This window comes from Anabrus simplex, chromosome 8 (assembly GCF_040414725.1).
Source record: "Anabrus simplex isolate iqAnaSimp1 chromosome 8, ASM4041472v1, whole genome shotgun sequence".
NCBI lineage: Eukaryota > Metazoa > Arthropoda > Insecta > Orthoptera > Tettigoniidae > Anabrus > Anabrus simplex.
The window spans coordinates 92,386,963-92,407,407 of NC_090272.1; the positions used below are offsets into that span (position 1 = coordinate 92,386,963).

Here is a 20,445-nt window from a genome sequence, read left to right on the forward strand (position 1 = left end):
CTCATTCTTGGTTGCCAGCGTTTCGCCCTCGTGTGCTAGGGTGGGCTCATCAGTTGGTATCTAGCACACCTAGATTAGATTCCGTATGGGAATCAACATCTATATCATTTTTTGTAAAAGTCGGAAAAAACCCCATACACATTAAAATCAGTATGAAATGGTGATCAGTTTGTTTAAAACTAGCGTTTTCGCGCATAATATCCACACTACGGCTTACTTGTTTGTTGTTTTACGAAATCCGACACTACATGAAAGTGTGTGTTTAATTTCATTCTGAAAAAAAAAAAAGTATTACTGTATTTCTCCAAATCCAAGACGATCCCCCAATTTTTCCTTCAAAAAAATTTTAATCAGGCTTTTAAAGTGCTTTGTAAAATCATATGAATATCTTTCTTATAACAGTATGCATTTTTAGACTATTAGTAGACGCTGAACATTGGCTTTAGTTATGCCGTATTTTTTGAGGCTGTACAATTATGCTTTATTTCAGCAGGTTTAATAACCATTAACTTAAAATTGGTATCATTATATCGAAGGGAACTCGTTGAAAATTTGCCGGCAATGCACATTCCACGCTTCTCTACAATATGACGATCCATCAGGAAAATATTCTTGCTTACTATAAAACTGTTACTTTCACTCAGCGTCAGACATATCTGGCTGCCGCTACACGCACATCTTGCTTGCTGGATTCGGCCAACTTCATCGACTGGCGATGCATCGGTCTTAGTCGCGGACTTTGAAAGTCAACGAAATAGATAATTGTGCCGCGGTATGGCAATTCCACCCTTGCATTTTTGTGCACATACTTCACAATTCTTTAAAGCGTCCTAGTTACGGGCCACTGAATGCATTTTTTGTACAGTACGCATTTTTAAGCTAATTTTGTCTCACGATAATGCGGAATATTGGCTTTAGTTAAGCCTATGCAGTATTTTCTTGCGGCTGCACAATTATTATACATTTCTGAGTGTTTAATGCCCATTCACTTAAAATTGGTATCATAACATCGACGAGAACCCATTGAAAATTTGCCGGCAATACCTGTTCCACATATCTTTACTATACGACGATCCATCACGAAAATATTCCTGCTGTCTATAAAACTTAATTTTACTAAGCGTCAGGTACAGCAGACGCGTTATAACTCTGTTACTGAGTAGCCGTGGCCTTTCTAAGAATTCGAAGGCTCGCATGTTTTGATACCATTCTGCAGATTTGAGAAACGTTTTTGTAGAGGATAAGATGTCATTCTCTCTTCACTATTTCCCGAGATCCAGTGACGTTACACACAGGCACTGTACAACCGGTCGCCTCAGCTAGTGATGTATGATAAATAGGTGGTCGTTTATTGTCAACGAGTTTTGTGTCTGCGCGTGCGGGGGTGAAAAGAAACAGCGTGGTTACTGCGGTAGTTGCCAATGGTGTTCATTACTATCACACCGCGAATGCAAAACAACTCTTGATTTTTCCACATGAGATTCTGAGGAAAAAACATTGTCTTGGATTCGGAGAAATACGGTATCACTCCAGAGGCTTCTGTGGAAAACATTCCAGTTTTCTTCTTCAAACGGCATCGCCTAACCTAACCGTATATGTAAGGGCCTTATTTTTTGGTGAAATAAAACTGTTGATTTCGGTGTTAAAACTAACACTATTTCGGTAGGTATTTCGTGAAATAAATTGTCATACTGATCGATGTTTCTTGTGAAATATTTCTTATGGTATGGGGTAAATCTAACTAATTTTGTGATTAGGGGTTTTAAAGTGAACACTTGTAATGTATTAAATTGTTATTAAACCTTAGAACAACCAAATATACAAAATGTTGTAGAAATAAATACCGGTAGGCCTATATAAATCACTGAAACCTCAAAATGAAGTTAGGCGGAAGTTAGGAATTTATACGTAGCCTACACGTTTTTGCCGGTCCCGTGGTGTAGGGGTAGCGTGCCTGCCTCTCGCCAGGAGGCCCCAGGTTCGATTCCCGGCCAAGTCAGGGATTTTTTTCTCGACCTGAGGGCTGGTTCGAGGTCCACTCAGCCTACCTGATTAGAACTGAGGAGCTATTGACGGTGAGATATTGGCCCCGGTCTCGAAAGCCCAGAATAAGGCCGAGAGGATGCATCGTGCTGACCACACGACCCCTCGTAATCTGCAGGCCTTCAGGCTGAGCAGCGGTCACAGGGCAGGCCAAGGCCCTTTCAGGGAGTTAAGTGTCGTGGGGTTTGGTTTGGTTCTACATGTTTTAACATTTTGAATGACTTGTCTCCAAAGTAAAAAAACTACGCATGGTTTCAACATTATCAGGATTCAGAGTTGTGCGACAGTCAGAAAGTATGTTTTTGTAAACAAAGCAGCCCCTTTCGCTGACGACATTAGACGTCAGAAACCATAATACTTGCGAACACTTGGTGCAAATCCTCCTAAAACTTCACTAACAATGTCTTCTTTCTTCTCTTCTATCAGACGTGCTTTCACTGCATTTTGCAAAGCCATATATCCCTGGAAGATATTCATGGATATGCTGGTGCTACCCGGCCGGGGATGAGTAACTCAGACGGTTAATGCGTTGGCTTTCTAAGCCCAAGTTGGTAGGTACAATCCTGGCTCAGTCCGGTGCTTAAATACGTCAGCCCCGCGTTACTAGTTTTATTGGCGCGTAAAAACCTCCTGTGGGACAACATTCCGACATCTCGGCATCTCCGAAAACCGTGAAAGTAGTTAGTGAGACGTAAAAGACAATAACATTATTACAACTCAACCAGGCGATTTATTTATTTATTTATTTATTTATTTATTTATTTATTTATTTGCCCTTTGCTTTACGTCGCACCGACACAAATAGGTGTTACGGCGACGATGGGATAGGAAAGGCCTAGGAATTGCAAGGAAGCGGCCGTGGCCTTAAAACCCCGGCATTTTCCTGGTGAAAATGGGAAACCACGGAAAACCATCTTCAGGGCTGCCGATAGTGGGGCTCGAACCCACTATCTCCCGATTACTGGATACTGCCTCCACTTAAGCGACTGCAGCTATCGAGCTCGGTGCGATTTATTTAGAATAGGCCTACTAATATAGTCATATTTTATAATAAAGTCTGTATTATTTATCTTCCCTTTTATATTCATCCATGTCCTCATGCCAGGATTATCCAATTTTTCTATAGAAATGCTTGCTTGCATTAATGCTTTTGTTGTGTCTATTACAAATTGCTCTCTACCACTTTTCAACTCCTTTGCCATGTGTAAAGTATTGCCGATTGTTATTTGCCGCTTAAAATTATGCTCATTTTCTTCATTCTTCTTCTTTTTGTGTGTTTTTGATTCTCTACAGTATTTATTGCACGCATCTCTTCGTTTTCAAGTAATGCGAACATTACAGTACTTACACATTAGAATCTTTCTTGCAGCATCAAATACATAGAACGCCTCACTGTTGTATTCCTCGGCCCTCGGAAAAATTGTTGTGACTTTAGTTTTCAGCATTTTTGTACTTAAATGCTGGACATTTGCTGATAAAGGTTCATAAGTGGCGAACTTTCAATGCGAAAGAGTATAATGCGCACTGCTGTATCTACAACCGATCTTGCTACGACCACAACGCCATTTGCTGTAATCGATAACAGATATCGATTTTTAATGATTGCCTCAGAGATCGCGGAACTGAATACACATATTTTCAATACACAGGGCTCATCGCTTTGTGTGCATTTGTGTAGAGAATATACAGCGCTATCAATCAACTGAGAAGGAAACTACTATAGTCAAGTTCCCAAGAGCATTTAAATGTTTATTGGAGATCTTTTCCGATACAATTTTGCATTTTTCTTACCAAGTGGGGTATATTTCGTGATTATTTGCGCGATTCACGTAATAAACAGATTTCACGATATTTCGCGAGTTCATTTCGCTAAAATACGTTACGGTACGGTACCTACAAGGTCATATAAAGGCTAGAAAGAAGATATGAAAAATTTCGTGCTTATCGCTATTACCAAAAAATACGGCCCCTACGTATATGTATTATGAAAATCTATTAGAAACGCATGTAGAGAAATGATAACCTCCTCACTAAAAATTGACAAGGGAATAGCTTTCCGAAATTTAACTAGATGTGAGAAAATATAAACTATCCTCTGAAATCAGTCATGTAGCCTGCCACATCTTGAGGCGTAACACATTCTTACTTAATTTCAGTATACGGTATACCATTAAAATTAAGAGATCGTTTACTTCAGCCTGCTATCGGCCACGTTATTTACGCATTTATTATGAAAACGTGTTATCTTCTTTCATTTCATTAGAGAACAGCAGTCGACTGGTATTGCTAATCGACTCCAATATCGCCTTCGAATGTTGACGAGAGAGCTTGCGAATGCACATAGCGTGAAAACTACATCGTACCGAGGATGATCGATTGCATTTTGTGCCAAACGTTCCAGTTTTGGTATTCAAGTAGCGTCACCTATCCTAACTTATCTGTACTGTATGTATGATGGAATGACGTATGGCTTTTAGTGCCGGGAGTGTCCGAGGACAAGTTCGGCTCGCCAGGTAGAGGTCTTTTGAATTGACACCCGTAGGCAACCTGCGCGTCGTGATGAGGATGAAATGATGAAGATGATACATACACCCAGCCCCCGTGCCAGTACCAATTATGGTTAAAATTCCCGACCCTGCCGGGAATCGAACCCGGGACCCCTGTGACCAAAGGCCAGCATACTAACCATTTAGCCATGGAGCCGGACTGTATGTATGATAAAAACATACTTCGCCAGTAAAGAAATTATAACCTTCTCGCTATAAATTCACATGATAATAGCTTTTCCATAATTTAACGGACGCGAGAAAATATAAACTGACCTCGTAATCAAAGACGCACTCTGCCATATCTTGAGGTATAGGCCTATCTCATTCTTACTTAATTGCAGTACTTTGCATTAAAATGAAGCGATCGTTTATTCAGTGTTTATCTTTAACGAGTTAACAACGGTTATTGGGCACGATATTTACGCATTTATTAGGTAAACATGTTCTCCTCTTTCATTTTCTTTTTCCTTGCGGAAGAGCGGGCGACGGGTATTACTAATAGACTCCGACGTTTCCTTCGAATGTCGACAAGAGAGCTCACTGGTGGGCATAGCGAGAAAACGATACGGTACCGAAGACGATCGATCGCATGCAGTATGATTGGGTGCATAAATATCGGCAACGGAGAAATCGAGCGCGCATAACCGCTCGTAATAACGGATGAGTCAATGATAAGGCTCTCGCTGTGACTGAAGGATAATGCACAGTTTAATATAGGGATTTTGAAGGGACGGACAAATGTTATCGTTATAACGGGGTTCTCGTTATATGCCGTACTCGCTATATCGGACTTCTACTGTATATAGATCAACCACCTAATCAATACACAATATTATAATCTAAAAATATTATTTATTAAACAAAAGTGGATATATTTCTGCTCTTGGTGCAGTCATCAGCACACAAACACTTAAATAAGATTAATAGCACATGAACACTACATTCATGATCTTCCTTTAAAATGTGTTTATGTGCTATTAACCAATTTGCGTCACATGGTCAGCTGTGGTTGTGCACGGTATTATGGCGCATGAATCAAAAGACTAGCTCAGCTCGCAATGACACAGTGTCTTGCTTATCTTCGTATATTAGATTCCCTTTGCAATATAATTTCTAACAATACACACTGTAAGGAACTAGAGGCATGTACTGTTGGTAAACAATACTGTCTGTATTTCTGTGCGACACTGGAATTGTTGAATAACAGGTTATTTTCATCGGTATTTAGTATTCATTACAGTGTAGAACCAGTTTCGTGATAATGTCTGAGAGATTGAAAGCACTTGTAGACATTGTTTTAGATGGCGATTATGGCAATAATGACATTTTGGAAAATGAATCCGAGTTCAAGGATAGTGACTGCAACTGTGAAAGTTACTGAATGAACAGAATATTGAAGAAAGTGACAGTTAAATGCCACGCCAGGCTCTTCCAAACATGCGTGGCCAGTGACATAAAATAAAAAATGTATAATGTCCAATAACAGACTATTTATTATGGTATTATAAATTTACTCATTCGGGACAAATATTTCAGGTTCCCTATGGGAATCAACATCTATATCACATAAAAGAACCCTAGTGATTGGAAATAGGAGGAAGAAAAATGATTTATTTATTTGTATTTTACATGTCCAGGATACCAATTGTATATAGTTGAATAGAGAAATCTGCAAGTATACAAACTACATTACAAAATTGAATATGAGGACCAAAATTCAGCAGTCTTGATGGCCTTATTAGCAGAAATTAGATTGTTCATGCTGCAACTTTCAGGCAGGTTTAAGCAGATTAACAGATGTTGTGGGTACTGTGAAACACCACACCTGCAATGCTTCTCTTCAGTGGTGTATCCCCATTTCTTCAGATTCACCCTGCATCGGGACACTGCAGTTTTCAGCCTGTTTAATGTCTTCCATATAGCATACGGCAAATGACAGCCCGCTGCAGGCATCTCCACAACATTCTCCCAATGCTCTTCAGATAACGAATTTCGCCACAGCTGGAGTCATAGTTTAGTAGGTGATGATTTAATTGCCACCATTGACAGCAAGAAGCTCTTTCTTGATCACAGCCTTGGAAGCTGTTGTTTGTCTCTGTACAGGGGATGTCTCGGATCAGATTCCTGCTTCTTCTCCATTTAAGCAGCTGTTCCTCTCAGAATATCTGGTGGTGCTATTTCCATGATTTGATATATTTTATGGATAGGAGTTGGCCTCAGACATCCTGTCACGATGCGTCCAGTCTCATTCAGAGCTACATCAATCTAACATGGGCGGAGTTCCGCCAAACTGGTGCAGAGTATTCGGCTGCTGAAAAGCACAATGCCAAGGCAGATATACGGAGTACATTTGGCTCTGCACCCAAGTGGTGCCAGTTAGTTTACAAATGATGTTATTTCTAGCAGATACTTTCAGCTTCATCTCTTCACAGTGAGTTTTGAACGTGAGGGAGCGATCCAACTTTACTCCTAGATATTTTGGAGCATCACAGTGAGACAGTTGTTGTCCCTGCCATGTTATGTTTAACTTCCTTCTGGCTTTCCTATTTCTCAGATGAAATGCACATACTGTACCTGCATCTTTTCCGAATTGGGCTTCAATTGATTATCATAATATTTGGCCAGGTTTTCAAGTGCCGTAGCCAGCTTCATCTCCACCCCTTCAAAAGTTCTACCTTGGACAGCCTTAGCTGTTTTATCTGCATAAATGAATGCTCTTGTCCCAGGGCTGATTGGTTGGTCATTTGTATATATATATATAATAGTGGGGCCCTGTGGTACACCATTTTTCAGAGTTCTCTATCGACTCCTCTTATTGTGCAGGGTGACCCCCCCCCCAAAAAAAACACACCAAAACCAAAAACAAAAACACCCTCCTATTTTGCAGCAAACACTGCATGAACTGTGTTAGGCGGTAGTCTTTTGTGATGGAATATACTTTTCTGATCAGCTTCTTGTGGTTGACCTATCATACGCTGCTGTAAGATCAATGACTGCCATATTGGTAACATGCTCTCTATCATATCTGTCCTCAATACACTCTGTCAGGTTAAGGATCTGAACACAGCATGACCTTCCTAGATGAAAACCTGACTGTTCCTTCATTAGAGCTTTATCAACAGGCTGTGAGATGCGATTGAGAATCAACCTCTCCAAGATCTTACCTAAATGGCAGAATAGTGACAATGGACGGAAGTTTTTTGGATTTGTTGGTTCCTTTCGGGGCTTCAGCAACACTACAACGTTTACTTTCCGTCAGAGATCTGTATTTTTGAGGTACAGGTGTTCATTAACTTTAAAATCCACTGCTTTGTAGCTAGTCCAAACATTTTAATTTGCTCTGTTTGCAGTCCATCTAAGTCTGCTGCATTATTATTTTCCATAGACTGGAAAACTACTTCCAGTTCTTCCAAGGCGAGGAGTTCATCAGAGTGTCTTTGTAGCTTTCTGTTCTCAGATCTTCTCTTAGTCTTTCCATTCAGCAAAAGTTGATGAGCTATTTGATCAGGAATTACTTCCGAGACGCTTTGAGGAGCACTGGTAGGATCGTTAATGACGTTCTTCAGCAACTTCCAAGCCTTCCGACTGTTCTGTTTTATGTCTGTGATATCAGATTGCACCATTTATCTCTTCTGGAAGCCGATAAGAGTAAGCAGGAGATTTTTGCCTGTCTCAATTGTTTCTTCATTGAATGGGTTTTCTTCAAACAGTTGTTTGTATCTCTCCAGAAGAGATTTGGATTCGTTATCAAGCCCAGGGATGTAGGTTGTTCTGCAGCCTCGACGAGATGACTTTCACCATTTCAATAAAATTATCATAAATCTCTAGAGATGGCTCAGTTTTGAGGACTTCGTTATTAAGTTCTTGTGTAAACTTTTCCCATTAAGCTCGTTTAAAGTTAAATCGTCTTTTGAACTGAACAGTGTCTGGTTTCACAACGGCTTCAATAGTACAGATAATGGGTAGGTGCTGTGTACGAGGGACTGGCTCTCCAATATCCTCCATCTGCTTTGCAAGATATTCACTAACACAGATGTTATCTGGGTTATATCCATCACGCCATCTTCCACTGTTGAAAGTAGGTGGCAACTTTGGGTCAAGAATGAGTCCTAAGCCCGTCCATTCAATCCAGTCGTCAAGGTCCTTTCCATTTTAATCTGTCTCCCTATAACCCCAAGAAGCTGAAGTCACCCATGACCAGTTTTGTTGGTTTAGAGTGGAAGTTAGGTGGTTCCATGAAGATGAAATTCGTATTTGGAGGTTTGTATACTGATGATATGGTGCATGATTCACTCTCGACAGTGAGTATCTCTACATTGTTGTCCAAAGTTGAACATTGTTTAATCCAAATTTAGTAAATACTGCACTGCCATATTTTTTACTTGATCTTTCAATGATAAGTTCCATTCCATTACTTTTGACCTTCGGCTGTTTGGTCCTCTGTAGGTCTCTTGTACCAGAAAAACATCACAGTCTGTACGCTTGCAGACGTCGGACAATAAGACTTCTTTTTCAGGTGATATCCCTTCAATATTAATTGAAATTATATTAAGAGCTGGCTTTAAGAAAAGCCGTTTTGGAAACTGATCCTGGTGGAAATAATCCTGACATATATCCATTTCGTGGATACAGCGGTGTTTCAGAAATACTTACAAAAAATTAATATTCCACCCACCATTCGAAATTGTAATGTTTATAAGAACCAGAGAAACAAGGAAATGCCATTTGGTCCTTGTTTCAATGACTGTTAAATCCTGACATTCACCTCCCCGCGGTAGAGAGGGGGCAACGACTGCATGTACAAATAATATTTTATATGCAGGCGGCTAACGAATGAAGGGACCGACTATCTCCCGGTATAAGGAGATCCCCTATACCAAGTGCCAACAGTCTCTTTGGGAGTGGATGAGCGGGTATGGGTAAGGGCACTCTATTGTTCTGGGGACAAGAAATTGTTCCCAAAGGTGGAGAACCAGGTTGGTCAACGGCATTAGGATGCAGAAGGCAACGGGAAACCACTGCATTAAAGATCCTGAGAGATATTCCAATAAATCCACACGGCATGGTTGCAACGTCAAGATTGGAGCTGGCCATGTAGATCGTCTACCTCTGTTTGGATATGACGTCTTAAGAAGAAGATAGAGTACATGGATCTGCTCTGTTTGAAATTATTTCAACAGAAACATTTGTACCACAGCCAGCAGTCACTCAAGGAATGAAGAATGGATAAGTCTGATCTGATTCCACAGTCAACAATGTGGCCATTTATTGTGACTTAAATGTGTTGATCTTATTTGTTTGTGTGCTGATGATGGCTCCAAGAGCCAAATCATGTTCACTTTTATTTGATAAAATTTTTACATTACAATATTGAGTACTGATTAGGTAGGTGATCTATATATGTTTTTTTCTCAAGGGAAAATTACTTGCAAAAAAACGCCACTGCAGTCAGCTCTAGAGAGAATTTCAGAAGCAATGGAAGTGTCCAAGAGCTTCGTCAGTAAAATCAAGCGTGAAGGCACTGATGTTCAAAATTTCTCCGCGTCACGATAGAACATGTCTTCTGGAACGTGCAGGGGTAGCTTTCCGCACTTTCACTCACTTCGGTGTGTGTAGTGTGTTTCATAGTCGAAAATAGAGTGAAATCTTAATTCTTTTGTACTCAACGTTTTAAGGAACGCCACAATATCATGTAGCAGCCAGTATGCGTAAAAGCAAAAGCTACGAAAACTGGCGAAGGTTGGCATTTCTGAATTACAAGATGGCTGTTCATTCGAAATCACGTAATTGGAAGTCCGATTTCTGTATTACAAAAACTTTGAATTAACGAGGTTTTAGTGTATCAGAAAACTATCATCAGATTTCACTGGTGTGTGTATTTCAAGCGTTTACATTGCACAAAAAGAATTATCCACCACTGGTCGTGTTACTGTCCAGTAAAAAGAGACCACGTGTGAGAAGTGTTTTAGACGAGCATCGGAATGCGCCAGTGTATCTGTTTCTTTACAATGCACGAAAAAAATTATCCACCACCAAGTAAAAATAGACCGTGTGTGAAGTGTTTTAGACATAGTGTGTGACGAATTTGTAAGTAATTTAGGAGAGGATTCTAGTGATGCAAGAGACAACGAATCTCCCCGTCTACAGGGAATCGAGCCTATTGCAAGTTCAGATTAATGAAATACCTGTCACGTAAGTAGGCCTACTTGCTCATTTTCAAGGAAAATACCATATATTTTATAGCAGTGATAATGTATTTTTATCATCTCAGGCAAAGCAGCTATATCCATAAATTTACATGTTCATATTTGCGTAAAGACCATGTGGACCTTGCGGAGTGATACAAAATGTTTGTTTATGCCTATGTTGCTCTTTCAATGGAAGGAATTTTAGTTCATTTCATTTTTCTTTTCAAAATGAGCCTTCCTAAAATGACGGTGCGGGCATTATTCGATGGCAGGGATTATTCGGGTCAATACGGTAATATAATTTAAATCGTGTTACTTCCTTGCTATTGGCCCCGATGTGTGGAAAAGGACTCACTTTTGCTGGGGTAAGTGTGTATCTGATTCAAAACAAGTACTGGTAGTTGAGCGGGGAATGTGGAGGGGAAGTGGGAGGGTGTGTCCTAGGGGGAACGACCTGTGTCACTGAGCGAGTGACACAAAGTTTGACATTTCTTTCTAACTTTTGCTTTAATTCTTCATACAAGATTCTATACTTCTCAGAAAGATCGTTAATATAACCCGTTGGATTGTTCCATTGATCCAGATAAATGTAAATTTCCTTGTATATATTCAATAAATGGCCTTTATTTTTAGTTTTCAAGATTTTAAGGTCATTGTCTATGTCTGTAAACATATGATTGGAGTATGTCGTGATCATTCATGGCCGAGTGTTGTATTATTGTGGTTTATTATAGCTGATGTCCCTTAGGGGACAAAACACTAAATGTAATAAATTATATATGTACTGAATAGGCGGACAAATTAAATACAATATTTCAGTTAATCTTAAATACTCACTATTTGATTTATAGTCAATACGGGATTATTATCTAAAATGAAGCTGTTAAAGCTTGTTACATGTAAAGTGGCCTCTGATGTCGCGCAATTGCAGTTACTGTGGCCCATCTCTAATGGTAGAATCAAATGGAATATTTTCATTCTACAACTATTAATTTAATAGAATTCAGTCAATTCTGTATTTGCAACTATGATGATTGTGCTGACAGCAAGTTATAAGGTGAAAGTTTTCTCTTAACACTTCAGGCTATTACTGTTAGTAATATTTCCTTTCCATTCAAATTTGCAGTGCTGGTCATTCAAACGAAAAGGAGTGTGCGAATAAATCACAGTAAGTTACCTCCAATGGCTCTCCACACTCCCAGCAGTCAGCTACACATGGATCTTCATTGCTCTCACAGACAGCAACACATGTGAGTGAAAACCAATACCAGAGCCAGAAAGGGGTATCAGTTGTTACGTTATTGGAACCGGTTCTACCCGGTTCCATCGCTAGCACATCCCTACTCTAGAGTTCTGTTAATACTCGCACGTTACACAATGAAATGAACAAAACTGGACCAATATTTCTGATCAAAGTCAGTATACTTCTCTTAATCTACAGTGTAATGGACTCACCTCACCGCCAATATATCTTCAAGAAACGTAAAAACGCCGCGCGCGCGCACACACAACACTTTTCATCTTCTCTGCTACTCACATCGGCCACTGATCGTCAACTAACTGTTTTGCATGTCAGCTGATATCCCGATGACGTCACACGCTACGTGGATGGACAGCTGTTTCTACTGGCGCATGCTCCCGTAATTTCCACTACCTTCAAGAAAGTGCTAGTCTTTCTTCTCCTTATTTTTCCCCCTCTGCACTATGGTATATATCTGCAGCTTCGGCCATAGCCTGTTGAGACTGATTTTAAACCTGTGTGGAGGATGGAACTACGACCCATTTTTCTCTTATGGAGAAGTGTTTATAATCCATCTTCTCGCTCTGGAAAGATGGATATGGACATGAGGTATGACTGACATTTTATTATGTTTTAAAAGCTGCAATATGAGCACTTGTATTCACCGAGTGGCTGAGGGGGAGCATGCCATTTCCTAGTAAAGACTATATCTTCACCATTCTGCACCTGGTGCATAAAGTTTTCAAGCTTTCTGATGGTGTGTGTGTTTGTGTGTCTCTGGCATCTATTGTTTTCGGTGTCTTCTTCAACTCTGAACATGAACTATTTATTATTCATCAACCCTGGTCTTGATTCAAATACTTGTCTCCCATTACTTTGTTTTGAATGATTCAAGGTTATGTGAGACTGGGTCGACCTACTTGTGATGTCGCGATGGTTAAAATTCCAGTCAAAGAATTTGCCTGGCATTCCTTTGCATCAGAAAACTAATATTTTCATTCTTGTAACCAGAGGCGTGTAATGTTTCCCAGATATTATTCTACAAACCTGGAGTTATTTAACATGTGTAAGCAATGAATTTCTATTAGAAGACTCTGAAGTGCTCAATGGACAATTTCCGCATGAAACTATTTTTTTCTGTTTGGTATTTAAATTTGCATTAAGTGTCTTAGGTATTTCTGGTTAGCTTGCTATTTTGCCTTTGGGCATGTATGTTATCTCCCTTATCCCCCTCCCCTTTTTCTCTTATTTGTCTTTTTCTCTGTGATTTATGTACTGTAGAGATGATGGTTGGGAAAGAACAATATTTGTATGAATCCCTTTCTTTTCTACTACACTATTGTAAATATCACTAGATCTTCTTGTAAAATTTGTTACTGTGTTTTTCGAATATATTTTTGTGTCAAAGGTATCTGTGTTCTCTTACCTTGCCTTGGCAATCCTATACCCGAACCCCTAGGTGCAACATTTACTTACTATGCTCCTTATTTGATCCTACGTTGACCTCAAACTTTGTCCTAGGTATTCCCAGCTATTGCTACCACTGGTTTGCTCTAAATTTCCTTTCATGCAGTCACATATTTGGAAGAGTAAAAATATTACGTGGGTGTATCCCCTATTACACTTAAGTGCTAAACTATGTTATGGGGACCTTGTGCCATTGTGGATCGGCACATCAATTTCTTGAGTTTCATTTCTGAAACTAAAGGCCTGCTTAAAGTCCCTTATGGATTGAACCTAGCACATGACAACTTCTGGGCCTGGATTCCTACAATTTATTGTATACTACCAACTACGTTAATTCTGTGGTGCCAACCTTAATGATTTACTCTATGAGATCTTTACTACTAGTAGAAATTTCTATCTGAGTGGTGATCGGAGTCTACCCGGACGATTATATGATTATTACTATGGCGTTAGCTACCCCCCTTCATTACAACAGCTTATGATAACCATTTGCTCCCTGTAACAATTTCCAGTACATGCTAACGCTTGTCTGAAACACCTTATAGAAACACATTCTGACAAAATGTTTCATAAAAATTCAAACAATAGCACCCTATTTTTTCTTTAAATGAAACAATTGTAATACTGAATTTCAATTTGCTTACCAGAGTCATCATAAAGTCAATAAAGAGGGAGCTTCCCTCTGTGTAAGAATGGTCTGGCAGAGACTGTAGGAAGTCAGCTAGTGTGGTGCCTTGTCCTTGTCCTCGCAGTGCTCCTCCCAAAGCTCCGGTCAGGCCCTGTACACACAAAATTGAAGTGAGAACATGAAAAAGGATCAGAATTGAACTGCTGTAACGATACGCTACTGAGAATTGCGGTTCTTTTTCTGTACTGTGCGGCTTGCTGGAAAGAATTCATGATATGCATAATAGTATATTTGTTATGAACATAAAAGCTTGGACTACTTCATTTACATGCAGAAGTATAGTTTCAGGACTTCATTTCTACCTTGATGTACTATATATTGTGAGGAAATTTTCAGATCTAAATGCATCTTTTTTCTTCTTCTGCACCAGTTCAGAAGTTCTTATGGTGATGATGTGATAAGACAGGGCTACGATTGGGAAGGAAGTGTGCATAGCCTTAAATAAGATACAGTCGCAGCATTTGCCTGGTGTGAAAATTTGAAACTATGGAAAACCATCTTCAGGGCTGTTGACAGTGGGACTCGAATCAACTTTCTTCTTAATGCAAACTAAAGCTACATGCTTCAAATTTATGTAGTCACCCCACTTGATCCTCTTTTAAAATCTGTCTAATTAAATGAAACATGGGAGTAGCAAACATCTATTAAGTACAGTATGCGGCAAAACCGTGTTGAAATTACAAACGTGCTCGGAACATCAATCAGTACTGAATGTTGCTAGAAACCTGCCACTGCAACAATAATGGACGCAACAAAATGAAGCTATAGCCCACACAGCAAAGGGGTCCAGTGACCTTCAGCAACAGCACTTCGGAGTTCGCTTCAATCACTGTTCCCTTTGCATTCCCTGAATATTATGCTGCCCCAACCTCCCCAGATGCCTACATATGGAACATGCTGAAGAAATCAGTTTTCCAGTTAGATGACAACTAGGAATGTTCCTGAATTACGAGAGAAGATGCAGTAAATTTCTGTGTCCCTGTGGCAACCTCTGCTCATCAGCATGCTTGACAATCTACAGGACCGTTAAGCACAATGCATGAGATGTTAGGGTGCACATTTTGAACACACACTGTATCGATGCAATTAAATATGTGTTACTGACATCATTGCCGCATATTGTACATTTCTACCTGTTAAATGGAACTTAGGACCAAGATGGAATCTACCTGTAAGCTCTTCATACCGGAGGCTGGCTGGAACCTAAAAAGCACCACCAAAGGTTATACAGTTATAGGAAAACCGCAAAAACCGAGCCAACATCAGAAAACATAAAAACCAAAACACGGAAAACCATAAAAATTGACAGTGGCATCAAAATGAAGAGTACAAGGCATGATGTGTAGTGAGGTAGTTTGCCATTGTTTTCTGCACTGGGCCAAAAAGTCTTACTGTAACACAACTGGCTCTGCGAACAGCATCTTTCATTACCATCCAGATGCATTAGTGTTCTGAATGTCATTACTCAGTATCACTCAACTCTCAGTAGTTTCTATACTGCAACAACCATAAACACGACAGACTTCAGTGAATGCTACGTTGTGCTCTGACCTGTGACAAGAGACAGATGCAAAAATACTGTATACATCAAGAAATAGCAACAGGCAGGAAGAATGAAATATTTCCTGAAAAGAAAGAAAAAGAAAAGAAAAGGAAAAAAAATACTACAAATCCAAGTTTTTTGAACTTTTACAATATTTACACGAATGATACCCGGATATTTTTTTTTAAATTGAGGCACGAAATTGGAGTGCGGGTTTTATTTGCGTCATGTTGGCATTTTTTTCAAAATCAGCCTTCCTAAAATTAGGGTGCGAGGATTATTCGGTGGCGGGGATTATTTGCATAAATACGGCTGTATTTACGCGAATAATACCCGCATATTTTTTAAAAAATTTGAGGCAAGGAATTGGGCTGCAGGGTTTATTTGCGTCAATGTTGGCATTTTTTTTTCTTTCTCAAAATCAGCCTTCCTAAAATTATGGTGTGGGGATTACTCGCGTAAATACGGTATTACTTTCTCCTCACATTATTTATTTTATTTGTTGTTTACCCATTTGTCTTATTGGCTCAAAGGTTCCCTTCATATTTTGGAAAATCACACGTACAATCACCATTAACTGATACTGTTTGAAGATCAATCTTAATGAGACCTTTTCCATTTATGAGCAATATTACAGATGCAAAGACTCATGGTATGCTTCATCATAATGGCAACCCATTTTCTACCATGATCAGACCAGAGGCCTTTCAGAATTTACTAAGCCATGACCTCCTCAAGTTTAGAACTATTTCGTGAATAAGTTAACTAACAGGCGAACTGTGTTATGCATGAGATATATCACAGTCACTCACTTAATGCAAGTAAGTATGGTATTATGACATTTTATGAAAGTGCGATTTAAAACAGCGAATGATGAGAAATAATTTTCAATAGCAAATATATAAGAAACCCACTCAGAAACAATAATTGGTATTAGTTCAAATCATCCAGGACAACAGGAAAAAAAAAAAACCCCAGCGTTTTACAGTATGATTAATAAAGCCATGAGAATCCCTCTATCTACAGAAAACTTTAATAAAGAAATGAACATAATCTATCAAATTGAATGTAATAAATATTGTTACTTGAATAGTTTTATTAATAAAAATCAAGAATAAAATCAGTAAAAAACCAAAAACAACTTTAATGGTAGAAAAAAAAAAAAAAAAAGTATGCAGTTTTGATGTTTAGAAATACGCAATCATATCAATTATACTTGCCTGCTGCCATTTCTTGATGGATACGGTACTTTTGTATCCATCTCTTGGCACAGGCCAGAGTAAAGTGTAGCTTTCACCGAAGTCCCAGTCTCATCCATGGCTGTAACAATATGCAAGCTGCTGGGGTATGCGTGGTGCTGAGTAATGACATTCAGAGCACGACTAGTGCATCGGAGTGTTATGAAATGTGTTGCTCATAGGGTCAGTCGTGCTGTAATAACACTTTCTGACCCAGTGAGGAAAGCAATGGCAAACTACCTCACTCCTCGTCTTGCCTAGTATGCCTCATTTTGGTGCTGCCATTGGTTTTTGCGGTTTTCCTCTTAACCGCATAACCTTTGGTGGTGCTATTTGAGGATCCAACCAGCCTCTGGGCTGATGACCTAACAGACAGACATCAATTATACTTAAAATACAGAATACTGATATCGCATACAGGACTAATCACACTAATAATTCTGATAGCAGAGAGACCAACAATAAATACAATAAATTGGGAGTATATAAAATGACATGCCAAACATATGAACAACAATATGTTGCGCAGTCAGGGAGGAGTTTGGAGGTCCAGTATAAAGAACATGTCAATGTGGTTAAATATGATGACTGTTGTTTAAAGGGGCCTAACAGCTTGGTCATCGACCCCTAATGGTATGAGGTGCAATGAAATGAAACAGTAATTAAAACTTCAAAATGAATCCACTGACTAGAATTTAGAACAGATGATGGAAAAATGACCATGAATCCAAAACAATCAGAGGACCCAATTCACAATGCTTTATTTTCTGACATGATGCTTGTTGTCCAAAGGGGTCCAAAAATCCACGTTGTCGGTCCCTCAAAATAGCACTAATCACTGGTAAAGCACAAATACCAGGTGACGCAGATTCCTGGCGGTACTAATCACAGGTAATGTAGACCCACGGTGTTCCTCACATAAGGGTACTATTCACAAGCAACGCAGACCCATGGTGTTCCTCAGATAGTGGGACTAACCAACGGTTAGATCCCTGGTGTTCCCCACATAGTGGTACTAATCACAGGCCACGTATACTCATGGTGTTACTCAGATAGTGATACTAATCATAGGCAATGTTGACCCATGGTGTATGACACATTATGGTACCACCTACAGGCAACACAGACCAATGTTGTTCTGCATATAATGGTATTGCTCAAAGGCAATGCAAACCCATCATGTTACTCACATAGTGATACTAAAAACGGGCAATGTTCACCCGTGGTGTTCTTCATATAGTGGTACTACTCATACGTAACTTAAACCCATTCTGAACACAGTGGAACCAACACATTCCGGCGCAGCACACGGGATGTTCTGAACAAGGAACAAGTGCCTGCCCCCCCACCCTGGTGGGATGTACACGATTGTACTAATCATGGGCAACGCTCAGACCTGTGGTTACATGTATTTATTTATTTATTTATTTATTTATTTATTTATCGTATGGCATATATACATATATACAGAAACAAGAAGGCAAGTACATTATATTTTAATGTCCTAAGATGTTATCCATTCAAGAGCTTCTGTATTGGCCTCTAGAAAATCAAACCAATCTCTAGAGTAGGCTCTTCTGCTACACTCCTTTACAATGTGTTCGATGGTTTGAAAAGGAGCACCACAGTCACACTCGGGGGATTGTATCTTTCCCCATTTATGCAGGGACGCAGCACAGACACCATGACCACATCAAATCCTATTAAGGATGGTCCAAGTTCTTCTTGGGAGATCAGACCTCGAATTAGGTGGGAAGAAAGGCCAGAGATGTTCACCTGTTTCTGAGATCCAATCTTCCTTCCATTGGGCATAGGGGTTGAAATTGTCTTCTGTGAGCTTCTGAGCAAACTTAACTAATAATAATGCTAATTGCTTTACGTCACACTAACTACCTTTACGGTTTTCGGAGACGCCGAGGTGCCGGAATTTTGTCCCGCAGGAGTTCTTTTACGTGCCAGTAAATCTACTGACACAAGGCTGACATATTTGACCACCTTCAAATATCACCGGACTGAGCCAGGATCAAACCTGCCAAGTTGGGGTCAGAAGGCCAGCGCCTCAACCGTCTGAGCCACTCAGCCCGGCGCGAACTTAACTGGCGGATGTCTAGATTTCAACCGGTTCCTCTGAAGGTCAGGAATATTGGAGTGGATGGGCAAATCAGGGTTCTCATTTATCTTGGAGTATTCTCTCAACAGTGCTTGTACTCTACGGAATGAAGGAAGCATGATGTTGCTCAAGACAGGAAGCCAGTGGGTAGGAGTTGATCTTATTACACCTGAAATAATCCTCATTGTGTTGTTGAGTTGAGTGTCCACAAGTTTCACATGGCAGCTGTTGATCCACACAGGAGCACAATATCCTGTCGCAGAGAAAACTAAGGGCAGAACATCTCAAGGTAGTTGCAGAAGCACCCCAGGTTCTACCACACAACTTCTGCAGAATGTTGTTACGACTCCTAATCTTTGCTGCTGTATTTACTAGATGTTGCCTGAAGGAGAGTGTCCGATTTAATGTTATACCTAAGTACTTTGGGTAATTATTGTGTCCGAGGACCTTACCGTTAAAAGACACTTGGAGAGTACAGTTTGCCATTTTGTTATTTAGATGAAAGCAGGACACCTCAGTTTTGCTCGTGTTTGGTTGGAGTCTCCATTTCCGAAAATAGTCACTAAGAATGGAAAGGTCATCAGATAAAATGTTCTTCGTTTCTTTCAGGTTACTATTTGTAGCTAAAGCTATATCATCAGCATAGCAACATTTTCTAGATTTTGTTGGTGGCAAATCTGATTTATATAGATTGAACAGGAGAGGAGCCAAGACTGATCCTTGAGGGAGACCATTGTTCAACCTTCTCAGCTTGCTAGTCCTATTCCCTAGAACAACCTGAAAGAGTCTATTATTCAGCATGTTTCCAATTAATTGTACCGTGGTTTTGCATGGTAATACCTCTCCAAACTATGTCATAAGCAGCAGAAAGATCCAGAAAAACAGCAGAGGTTTTCAACTGTTGCTGAAATCCTGCTTCAATGCATGTTGTGAGTGCAAGGACTTGGTCACAACAGCTACGATTCTGCCTAAAACCAGCTTGGTCAATAGGAATATGTTGATTAAATACAATGCTAATTCTGTTGTATAGTAGTCTTTCAAGGAGTTTATAGCAACAACTGAGGAGAGCGATTGGTCTGTAGCTTTGTGGTATATCTTTTGGTTTGCCAGGTTTCAATATGGCAAGGATTTTAGTCATCTTAAACTCCTTAGGAGGAACACCTGTCTGAAGTATGTGGGTAAAGAAGCACGTCAACCACCTTCTCGCATTCCGTCCCATATTTACGATAAATTCAGGATGTATTCCATCAAAACCTGGTGCCTTACCAACTTTCATGTCCTTTAATGCTGTATCAACCTCATCAATCGTGAAGGCTTCAGAGTACTTGGAAGAGGTTGGAGAGGTACATTTACGTATCCTTAGGTTCTTTTTCACCGTT

At 39.7% G+C, this 20,445-nt stretch overlaps 1 protein-coding gene across 2 annotated transcripts in view; it reads right to left on the minus strand.

Annotated features, from left to right (window-relative positions):
- LOC136878835 (large proline-rich protein BAG6) overlaps positions 1 to 20,445 on the minus strand; it is a 281,352-nt gene that overhangs the window by 77,825 nt on the left and 183,082 nt on the right. For both annotated transcript variants that reach the window (XM_067152362.2, XM_067152361.2), the window contains exon 15: positions 14,132 to 14,266. In XM_067152362.2, coding sequence (XP_067008463.2) covers positions 14,132 to 14,266 — 135 coding nt within the window. The remainder of the gene's footprint in view (positions 1 to 14,131; positions 14,267 to 20,445) is intronic.